The sequence below is a fragment of the Pristiophorus japonicus genome, chromosome 15 (assembly GCF_044704955.1).
Source record: "Pristiophorus japonicus isolate sPriJap1 chromosome 15, sPriJap1.hap1, whole genome shotgun sequence".
Classification (NCBI taxonomy): domain Eukaryota; kingdom Metazoa; phylum Chordata; class Chondrichthyes; family Pristiophoridae; genus Pristiophorus; species Pristiophorus japonicus.
Genome location: NC_091991.1, coordinates 69191098 through 69204029, shown reverse-complemented (window position 1 = coordinate 69204029; position 12932 = coordinate 69191098). Strand labels below are relative to the sequence as shown.

The following is a 12932-nucleotide window of genomic DNA, read 5'->3' as shown; positions in this document are numbered from 1 at the left end:
CTCGCAGCTCACACTGCCACCCAACTTAGTGTCATCCGCAAATTTGGAGATACTACATTTAATTCCCTCGTCTAAATCATTAATGTACAATGTAAACAGTTGGGGCCCCAGCATAGAACCTTGCAGTACCCCACTAGTCACTGCCTGACATTCTGAAAAGTACCCATTTACTCCTACTCTTTGCTTCCTGTCTGACCACCAGTTCTCAATCCACGTCAGCACACTACCCCCAATCCCATGTGCTTTAACTTTGCACATTAATCTCTTGTGTGGGACCTTGTCGAAAGCCTTCTGAAAGTCCAAATATACCACATCAACTGGTTCTCCTTTGTCCACTTTACTGGAAACATCCTCAAAAATTCCAGAATATTTGTCAAGCATGATTTCCCTTTCACAAATCCATGCTGACTTGGACCTATCATGTCACCATTTTCCAAATGCGCTGCTATGACATCCTTAATAATTGATTCCATCATTTTACCCACTACCGATGTCAGGCTGACCGATCTATAATTCCCTGTTTTCTCTCTCCCTCCTTTTTTAAAAAGTGGGGTTACATTGGCAACCCTCCACTCGATAGGAACTGATCCAGAGTCAATGGAATGTTGGAAAATGACTGTCAATGCATCCGCTATTTCCAAGGCCACCTCCTTAAGTACTCTGGGATGCAGTCCATCAGGCCCCCTGGGGATTTATCGGCCTTCAATCCCATCAATTTCCCCAACACAATTTCCCGACTAATAAAGATTTCCCTCAGTTCCTCCTCCTTACTAGACCCTCTGACCCCTTTTATATCCGGAAGGTTGTTTGTGTCCTCATTAGTGAATACCGAACCAAAGTACTTGTTCAATTGGTCTGCCATTTCTTTGTTCCCCGTTATGACTTCCCCTGATTCTGACTGCAGGGGACCTACGTTTGTCTTTACTAACCTTTTTCTCTTTACATACCTATAGAAACTTTTGCAATCCGCCTTAATGTTCCCTGCAAGCTTCTTCTCGTACTCCATTTTCCCTGCCCTAATCAAACCCTTTGTCCTCCTCTGCTGAGTTCTAAATTTCTCCCTGAGCAACGAGGTGCAGACCACATCAGCACCAAGGTTCAAAACAAGAGAGTGTGGGATGCATTTTGATTCACCCTGCTCCTCCATGAGATCCAAATCTCAGGTGCATCATTGTGGAATGTTGTGGAGTGGTGTTCCAGATGCCTCCGAGAGAAAGGGAAGAGAAACTGAAAGTGTCATCGGCAGGCCCCTCTCACGGATTTCTTGGCAGCTGACGCTAGAGTGACACTCTGAGCAGACACGCTCTCAATTACAGAAGGAAGAGTGAAAGGTAATGCAACTTCTAAAAATGAAGCTAGATACTTATTACAACTTTAAAATGTTACTCACATCCTTGAGGTTGAAAAATTCTGGAAAAATAAGAAGTATAAAAAGGGAGCTCAACCATAGAAGTAGAAACAGCAGCAATAAGCAAGGAGAGAAGAAAGGACTGCTTTGCTCAGAACTTCTTGCTATTTTCTAGTTAGCTGTACTACTACATGAGTTGATTAAGCAACTATAGGCTGGTTGAAGTGAATCTCTTTGGAGATGTCAGATAGTCAATTGAGAGGTTGAATGTCACTGTGGCTGGTGCATGATCTCATTTATATCAATGACATTTGTAGTCTACTCTTCCATCCATAAACTTCTTGGCCTCTTCATCTATTATACAGGGCTGCAAGCTATTGCCAAACTATGCCATTCATCATTGCCCTGGCAGCTCTCAAAACCTAACAGAACATGTATTTAAAATGGCCACGCCTCTGTTATCTATAGTTGACGGCTTCAAATTATATGAGACGTGCTACTCGAGCTTATGCTTTTCTCTGACCAGAATAACCCAACATAGATGACCAATGTAAATAAGGAGAAAGACAACAAAACATTAACAAGACAGAAAGTGAAGATTAAATCTTACATAGGAAGCACAAGGATAAAAGTAAAAATGTAAAGAAAGACAAAGGAATGCAACTTTACAAGCAAGAAACTGGATACAAAGAGAACCTATTAGAATCAATCGATCAGATTGAAGCCAGCTTATCTTTTCTGGTTTTTCAATGGAAATTAGAATTGACCATTCAACCTCCATCAAAATACAATGAAATATTTGAGTTCACTTGGGGGGAAATAAAAGTCAAAGCATCACTGAAAATAGTAGGTTAGTGTCTGCTGAATATGTACTGTTCTAAAAATGTTTAGCTTTTTGATCCACATGGCAGTGCATTTAGCATAAAAAAGCATTTAAATCTTTATTTTCTGTGATATGTTCTTTGCCTTCTGCTGTATACTTTTTAAACTGTAATCCAACTGGATGAAATTGCGTCACAATCAGTCTAAAGTGTGATTCCTCATTGGGGTTGTGAGAAGAAAGCTGGACAACAAAAGCAAAAGATCTTTGTGGTATTCAAAATGATCAGCACAATGGTTAGTTGAAGATCCGTATTTTTCATTTAATGCTACCTTTCATAACAGCTCCATTATCAGAGCAGGAATAAACTTCTTCATTGTTAGCAATGGTATGTGGACAGGAGGATGGAATTAACAGTCCTTTTCCTCAATTCTCTTAATTTCTGCTATGTACATCAATCTTAAAAAAACCATGAGATCATGAAAGCTTTATGCAATTGTATAATTGCAGAGATTCAAATAAACTTACCGCATCACTATACGTTGAGGTCATTACTACTCTCTGTTACATTTACACAAAGTTCAAGTTGCTGATGACTTTTGACATTCAGTACTCGACTTGCATGCAATTTTTTTGCATTGTCCATAAATATTTAAAGTGCGAAATTTTATCACAGAAAACCTACATTACAACAGTGACTACACTCCAAAAAGTACTTCACTGGCTGTAAAGCGCTTTGAGACGTCCAATGGTCGTGAAAGGCGCTATATAAATCCAAGTCTTTTTTTCTTTTTACAAAATACAAATGGCACAGCAACAGCACTATTCATATGGGTAAGCTAAAACAACATTTGATTCTTTCAAGAGACTTTGAACACAAATCGTCAACCCCTCTTTATGTAAAATTTATTAAGTTAACCTGGTTACGAGAAAGATTTGAACTGTAGGTCCAACTGTGACCTCCAATTAAGCACACCCAACAACCCCTGCTGAATTATGAGTCATCGCCACTCTGGCCTTGAATCCACAGGGGACTGCTCAACCTAATCTCACATAGGACCATTTATCAGAAAGGACATTTTCATCACAGTCTGGGCTGGATTTGAACCCAAGCGGCAGAGGTGAAAGAATATGGTTCAGTAGAGTTCATTCACCACCTGCCAGTTTTTCTTCCTCCACCGCCCCCTCCTCCAATCATTTTGATCCAAGCTTGGCTTAGAAAAATAGAAAACTGGGATTAGTAGCTACATAGCTGACTGTAGAAAAGGTTAGTTTTCAATGACTCCAACCAGCCTCAGTCAATAAGGCTGAGTTCAACAATCCACTGAGAGATTGGTAGCACTGGTCGAAAACAGAGCTTGTCCAACAGCAAGCCTACTGATTACAATATAGTATCTCTTTTAAACATCTGTATGGGACCTTTCTTTGCACTCTCAGTCTTTCTCCTTCATTGCTGGCTTTAACAGGCATGAGGAACAGCCCCAGAGTAATCAACCTGTCCTTAACAGAATCTAACGAAGAACATCGAGCTGCAAAACGAATTGAGGTTTGTATCAAAATAGAGTAAAACCCTCCAGGTTGTTGGGTTTTGCAAGAGGAGCGTGTCCTGTATTGTATTCTGCTAATATGCACCAGTTCTCAATTTCAAAAATATTCTTCGCCTAATTACAAATTAAACCCATGATATATTTGCTCATCAATAGGCAAAGCGATGAGAAGTCCCTGTAACAGCTGGCTAAATGTGCCATAAAACTGATGAAGGTTTTCTAGGATACGTTAAATAATAAAGGTGATAATTTACACAAATATATGGTGTAATGCAGTAAGTATTACACACACTGCTGGGTCAAAACAGGTCACCCATTTGGGTTTCTTAAAAACCCCAGTCTCTTCAAACCTTCTCGCAACTTCTGCCGCTCAATAAAGCTGCAGTGACATTATGGGCACATCTTAATATGAAGTGCTGCAAGAACTGAAGCCCCCTTTGGTTCACCTTCCCTCCTCATCACTGCAACTCGGCAAGGTGAAGATCCATTTGGCCATCTACACACACACACACACTCCACACAAACTATTCCACACAACCCCGCACCAGTCCACACACACAAACATAAGTCCACTCCACTCACAAACACACCAGTCCACACACACATACCACTCCACACACACACGCACCACTCCCCAGCCCCCACCCACACACACACCCCCAGTCCTCACACACAACCCCCAGTCCCCACACACACACAACCCCCAGTCCCCACACACACACACACACACACACCCCCCCAGTCCCCACACACACACACACACACACCCCAGTCCCCACACACACACACACCCCAGTTCCCACACACACACCCCAGTTCCCACACACACACCCCAGTTCCCACACACACACACACACCCCAGTTCCCACACACACACACACCCCAGTTCCCACACACACACACACCCCAGTTCCCACACACATACACACCCCAGTTCCCACACACACACCCCAGTCCCCACACACACACACACACCACAGTCCCCACACACACACACACACCCCAGTCCCCACACACACACACACCCCAGTCCCCACACACACACACACACCCCAGTCCACACACACACACCCCAGTCCACACACACACACACACACCCCAGTCCCCACACACACACACACCCCAGTCCCCACACACACACACACCCCAGTCCCCACACACACACACACACCCCAGTCCACACACACACACCCCAGTCCACACACACACACACACACCCCAGTCCCCACACACACACACACACACACACACCCCAGTCCCCTCACACACACACACACATACACACCCCAGTCCCCACACACACACACCCCAGTCCCCACACACACACCCCAGTCACCCCACACACACACACACCCCAGTCACCCCACACACACACACACCCCAGTCCCCACACACTCCCCAGCCCCCACCCACACACACAACCCCCAGTCCCCACACACACACAACCCCCAGTCCCCACACACACACACACACACACCCCAGTCCCCACACACACACACACACCCCAGTTCCCACACACACACCCCAGTTCCCACACACACACACACCCCAGTCCCCACACACACACACACACCCCAGTCTCCACACACACACACACACACACCCCAGTCCCCACACACACACACACACACACCCCAGTCCCCACACACACACACACACCCCAGTCCACACACACACACACACACACCCCAGTCCACACACACACACACACCCCAGTCCACACACACACACACAAACACACCCCAGTCCCCTCACACACACACACACACACACACACCCCAGTCCCCACACACACACACACACACACCCCAGTCCCCACACACACACACACACACACACACACCCCAGTCACCCCACACACACACACACCCCAGTCACCCCACACACACACACACCCCAGTCACCCCACACACACACACACACCCCAGTCCCCACACACACCCCAGTCCCCACACACACACACACACACCCCAGTCCCCACACACACACACACACCCCAGTCCCCACACACACACACACACACCCAGTCACCCCACACACACACACACACCCCAGTCACCCCACACACACACACACCCCAGTCCCCCCCCACACACACACACACACACACACACACCCCAGTCCCCACACACACACACACACACCCCAGTCCCCACACACACACCCCAGTCCACACACACACACACACACACCCCAGTCCCCACACACACACACATGTCCATACACACCCCAGTCCCCACACACACACACCCCAGTCCCCACACACACACACACCCCAGTCCCCACACACATACACACCCCAGTCCCCACACACATACACACCCCAGTCCCCACACACATACACACCCCAGTCCCCACACACATACACACCCCAGTCCCCACACACATACACACCCCAGTCCCCACACACACACACACACACACCCCAGTCCCCACACACACACACACACCCCAGTCCCCACACACACACACACCCCAGTCCCCACACACACCCCAGTCCCCACACACACACACCCCAGTCCCCACACACACACACACACCCCAGTCCCCACACACACACACACACCCCAGTCCCCACACACACACACACACCCCAGTCCCCACACACACACACACACACCCCAGTCCCCACACACACACACATGCACCCCAGTCCCCACACACACACACATGCACCCCAGTCCCCACACACACACACACACACACCCCAGTCCCCACACACACACACACACCCCAGTCCCCACACACACACACACACCCCAGTCCCCACACACACACACCCCAGTCCCCACACACACACACCCCAGTCCCCACACACACACACACCCCAGTCCCCACACACACACACACACACATACACCCCAGTCCCCACACACACACACACACACACACACACACACACGTCCCCACACACCCCAGTCCCCACACACACACACACACCCCAGTCCCCACACACACACACACACACCCCAGTCCCCACACACACCCCAGTCCCCACACACACACACCCCAGTCCCCACACACACACACACACCCCAGTCCCCACACACACACACACACCCCAGTCCCCACACACACACACACACACACCCCAGTCCCCACACACACACACACACACACCCCAGTCCCCACACACACACACACACACCCCAGTCCCCACACACACACACCCCAGTCCCCACACACATACACACCCCAGTCCCCACACACATACACACCCCAGTCCCCACACACATACACACCCCAGTCCCCACACACATACACACCCCAGTCCCCACACACACACACACACACACACACCCCAGTCCCCACACACACACACACACCCCAGTCCCCACACACACACACACCCCAGTCCCCACACACACCCCAGTCCCCACACACACACACCCCAGTCCCCACACACACACACACACCCCAGTCCCCACACACACACACACACCCCAGTCCCCACACACACACACACACCCCAGTCCCCACACACACACACATGCACCCCAGTCCCCACACACACACACATGCACCCCAGTCCCCACACACACACACACACACACACCCCAGTCCCCACACACACACACACACACACCCCAGTCCCCACACACACACACCCCAGTCCCCACACACACACACACCCCAGTCCCCACACACACACACACACCCCAGTCCCCACACACACACACACACACACCCCAGTCCCCACACACACACACACACCAGTCCCCACACACACACACACACCAGTCCCCACACACACACACACACCCCAGTCCCCACACACACACACACACACACCCCAGTCCCCACACACACACACACACACACCCCAGTCCCCACACACACACACACCCCAGTCCCCACACACACACACACCCCAGTCCCCACACACACACACACATACACCCCAGTCCCCACACACACACACACACGTCCCCACACACCCCAGTCCCCACACACACACACACCCCAGTCCCCACACACACACACGCACCCCAGTCCCCACACACATCCAGTCCCCCCCCCACACACACCCCAGTCCCCCCCCCACACACACCCCAGTCCCCCCCCCACACACACCCCAGTCCCCCCCCCCACACACACCCCAGTCCCCCCCCCCCACACACACACACACACACACCCCAGTCCCCCCCCACACACGCACATACCCCCCAGTCCCCCCCCACACACACACACAAACACACACACCCCAGTCCCCCCCCACACACAAACACACACACACCCCAGTCCCCCCCCCCCACACACACAAACACACCCTCGTCGTCGTCCCCCACACACACACAAACACACCCTCGTCCCCCCCCCACACACACACAAACACACCCTCGTCCCCACACACACACAAACACACACACCCCAGTCCCCACACACACACAAACACACACACCCCAGTCCCCACACACACACAAACCCCAGTCCCCCCACACACACACACACCCCAGTCCCCCCCCCCACACACACACATCCCAGTTCCCCCCCCCCCACACACACACACACCCCAGTCCCCCCCCCCCCACACACACACACCCCAGTCCCCCCCCCCCCACACACACACAAACACACCCTCGTCCCCACACACACACAAACACACACACCCCAGTCCCCCCACACACACACACACCCCAGTCCCCCCCCCCCCCACATACAAACCCCAGTCCACACACACACACACACACACACAAGTTCGCGCACACACACACAAAGACACACCAGTTCTCACACACAAACACGCACACCAGTTCACATACAAACACAAACATACATCAGTTCCCAAACATACACACAAACCAATCCACACATACAAACACCAGTCCAGTCCGCAGCCCGGAGTCCCAGTCACCAACCAACAGCATCACAACTCAGAAAAAAGGTCAAATAAAGATTCAATAAAGATTCGGCTGCAGTTTGAGTTTTGTTAAGATGAATATCCCACATTATATTGGGACGTACTTCTCTCTCTCTCTCTCTCTGCGCTCTCTTTTCGGTTGAGCCTCGAGGACCTAATAATAAAAACCCCCCAAACACTGAAATGATTTATTAAATCTCACTTACGTGTGGCGAATATCGGAAGAAATGTGACTATTTTTTAATGAGGTATAGACGCCACAACACCGACTCCGCGGATCGATTAATGTAGCACTCACCGAATTGACAGATACAAAGGACTGCAAGGATCCAGCGAGACTCGGGCAGCATGTCCACGGAGCCTGGTCCGGCGACAACTTGTTGGATTAGGTAACAGATTAAGTCCTTCTGGTGAAGAGGTTCCTTGTTGTTGCTTTGTATCAGACGGTGGGGAGGGAAGAGCTGTGCATGGAGCCCGTGACTGAACCTGTGTGACAGGGCAGCCGAGAGTGACTCCAGAGAGCGTGAGAGAGGCTGAGCAACGCACCTCACTCAGTGTATCAGTGTGTGTGAGAGGCTGAGCCAAAGCACCTCACTCAGTGTGTATGTGTGTGTGAGAGAGGCTGAGCAACGCACCTCACTCAGTGTGTCAGTGAGTCTGTGTGTGAAAGCGAGAGAGAGGTTGAGTGGAACACCTCACTGTATCAGTGAGTCTGAATCTGGATGTGAGTGTGTGTGAGAGAGAGGTTGAGCAAAGCACCTCACTCAGTGTGTCAGTGAGTCTGTGTGTGTGAGAGAGAGAGAGGCTAAGTAGAGCACTTTGTCTAGTATATCGGTGTGTGTGTGTGAGAGAGAGAGAGAGAGGCTGAGCAAAACACCTCACTCAGTGTAACAGTGTATCTGGCTCGGGGGGGGGGCGGTTGAGAGGGAGAGTGAGAGAGAGGCTGAGCAGAACACCTCAGTGTATCAGTGAGTCTGTGTGTGTGTGAGAGAGAGGTTGAGTACAGCACCTCACTCAGAGTAACAGTGAATCTGAATCTGGTTCTGTGTGTGTGTGAGAGAGAGGATGAGTGACTGAGAGAATCTCAATGAATGTGAGCGTTTGCCTGCCTATTGCTGTGACAGCCACTCTCAGACAGTGAATGTAAACATCCCACTAAATGAGTGAATGCGAGATACTCCGGGAGAAGCCTGAGCTGTTAACTTGTGTCTGAATGTGATCTGCTTCACCGTGTGTGAGAATTTCAGCTGCCTTTGTACTGGCGATGGTATTCCGGGAGATTGGTGTTTGCCAGCTCGCTCCTGGCGTTTATAGTAATAAATCTGGCTCCCTTATTGAAGCACTAGAATTGTAGACACATTTTTCTTTTGGTCTATGATTGATGCCGGGTAAGGGGGTCAGGTTTAGTCGCAGACGTGCTGGATTCCCTCAATCCAATCTAAACAAGTGACACTATCAGAACAGCCAGGTGTGTTGAATCTGATTGTCAGGGTCCCGTTATGCTACCACCGCCACAGCAGTGTGCTGGAATGCACTGCAGCCAAGGGAGCATCGTGCAGCCTGAACCTGAACACAGTGCATAGGGCCAGACTTAGCACTTGGGAGTTCACCACCAGCTGCACTGTCCCCACCTGGTGTTCACACCAGCTGCAGTGACCACAATTGGAGCTTGCACCAGCTGCAGTATAACTTCAGTTCAGTAGAAAGCCAACTTTCAAAAGTGCCGTGAAAGCTTGTAAGAGTTTCAATGGAATGTTTCTGATGGCAGGAGAGAAAGTATCCTCCTCCACTGCTCCTCCTTAGCACAACAAAAATACCACGCACCTGGGGAGCCAAACTCTGTCAGAGCAAGTATGCATCGAACTCCATCGTTGCTGCATCTGGGTACCAGTCAACCGGACGGCAAGAACATAAGAAATAGGAGAAGGAGTAGGCCATTCAGGGCTGATCTTCTACCTCAACTCCACCTTCCCTCACCATCCCCATAACCCTCGATTCCCTTACAGTCCAAAAATCTCTGCCTTGAATATACTCAACGACTGAGCATCCACAGCCCTCTGGGGTAGAGAATTCCAAAGATTCACAACCCTTTGAGTGGAGAAATGTCTCCTCATCTCAGTCCTAAATGGCCAACCTTTTATTCTGAGACTGTGACCCCTAATTCTAGATTCCCCAGCCAGAGGAAACAGCCTCCCTGCATTGACCTTGTGGTATTATAGCAAGGGTCTGCTGACTGCAAGTGGTCTCAGTTAGCTGTAGTATAAATGTAGCCTTAGTGGTTGTGACTGCGAGACTCTTGCTGCCAGTGAAATTGTGGAAGCTAGTAAAGAGCCGACAGTGGCTGAATGTGAGCAGTTCTGTTCGTAAATAAGAATCTTATACGAGTACCTAAGTGGTTAAGGTTTGTGTGACTGAGCAGCATCTGGTGAACATTGACCCCTCATTTAGTTTCAGCAGACAATTACTTAGTTAACATCATTGGTTGAGGTTCACTTCTGAGCTCGGTGGAAGCATATCATCATCATCATAGGCAGTCCCTCGGAACCGAGGAAGACTTGCATCCACTCTAAAAATGAGTCCTTAGGTGGCTGTACAGTCCAATACGAGAACCACAGTTCCTGTCACAGTTGGGACAGATAGCCATTGAGGGAAAGGGTGTGTGGGACTGATTTGCCGCACGCTCTTTCTGCTGTCTGCGCTTGATTTCTACATGCTCTCAGCGATGAGACTCGAAGTGATCAGCACCCTCCCGGATGCACTTCCTCCACTTAGGGCAGTCTTTGGCCAGGGGCTCCCAGGTGTCAGTGGCGATGTTGCACTTTATCAGGGAGGCTTTGAGGGTGTCCTTGTAACATTTCCTCTGCCCACCTTTGGCTCGTTTGCCGTGAAGGAGTTCCGAGTAGAGTGCTTGCTTTGGGAGTCTCGTGTCTGGCATGCAGACTATGTAGCCCACCCAGCGGAGCTGATCAAGTGTGGTCAGGCACTGAAGTATGGCGGAGAGGCACTTTTGGCGCGAATACATGACCTCATCTCTCTCATCTGGAGGGAGGAGAGCAAGCCGGGAGATCTCAGAGATGCAGTGATTGTGACCATCTTTAAAAAAGAGGACAAGTTCGACCGCGGCAACTACAGAGGAATCTCCCTGTTGTCAATCACTGAGAAAGTCATTGCTAGAGGAAGCATATGTATACAAAAGCCAGCACCTGTGTTACATTACCTGACAGGACAAACCTGATATTGCAGGCAGCCTCGGTGTTTGCGCCAGTCTGTTATTGAGGGTGGCAGTGGTCATTTAGATCATAGAAAAATACAAGTCCAGTTGTTAATTCTCATGTTTAAAAAACCTCACAAATACCATGAGTGAGAGGCTGCAGTTTGCGCTCACACATACAGGATCTAACCTGTTTTTATGCAGGCACTGTCAGAGGCATTTTGTGAATGAGCACAGTGCATTTATTTAAATTCCACCTCTCTCCTCTTAATAACACTCCCATCTTTAAAAAAATAATTCTCTAAAATCCATTAGTGAACCAGTTGAGTTTGTACAATTTTTCCATTTTTTACTGAATTCGGATTCTCAAACAGTGGGATTAAAAGGGCTAGACTTTCCCGAGAGCCCCTCAATGCCCGATTGCCCGCCCCGAAAAACCACTAACATTTTGCAAGTAACGCTGGTGAAAATTTCCATAATTAAGTTAAAAATAATCGCCTGGCGAGAAAATGGATCTTGCACCAGTATTCTCGGCGGTTTTCTCAGTGGTTAAAGAGGAAACTAAGTGAAACGGGATTGAAAATCCAGTAGCATATCCATACTACTGATTTTGAATTGGCCCTACCGTCACTGTACATACTAGCATCAGCATCCTCATTCAGGCTAACACCCCCAGCATTGAAGCACTGACCACATTCGATCAGCTCTGCTGGGCAGGCCACATAGTCCGCATGCCAGACATGAGACTCCAAAAGCAAGTGCTCTACTCGGAGCTCCTTCATGGCAAACAAGCCAAAGGTGGGCAGCGGAAGTGCTACAAGGAGACCCTCAAAGCCTCCCTGATAAAATGCAACATCCCCACTGACACCTGGAAGTCCCTGGCCCAAGACCGCCCTAAGTGGAGGAAGTGCATCCAAGAGGGCGCTGAGCACCTCGAGTCTCAATGCCGAGAGCATGCAGAAATCAAGCGCAGACAGCGGAAGGAGCGTGCGGCAAACCAATCCCACCCACCCCTTCCCTCAACGACTATCTGTCCCACCTGTGACAGAGTCTGTGGCTCTCGTGTTGGACTGTTCAGCCACCAAAGAACTCACTTCAGGAGTGGAAGGAAGTCTTCCTCGATTCCGAGGGACTGCCTATGATGA

General features: G+C 49.8%; 1 protein-coding gene across 1 annotated transcript in view; it reads right to left on the bottom strand.

Moving 5' to 3' along the window:
- ptprz1a (protein tyrosine phosphatase receptor type Z1a) overlaps window positions 1-9020 on the bottom strand; it is a 298658-nt gene extending 289638 nt beyond the window's left edge. Inside the window, exon 1 of the mRNA XM_070901676.1 lies at window positions 8875-9020. Within this exon, the coding sequence (XP_070757777.1) occupies window positions 8875-8926 (52 nt within the window). The 5' untranslated portion in view covers window positions 8927-9020. The remainder of the gene's footprint in view (window positions 1-8874) is intronic.
- Window positions 9021-12932: the final 3912 nt, after the last annotated feature.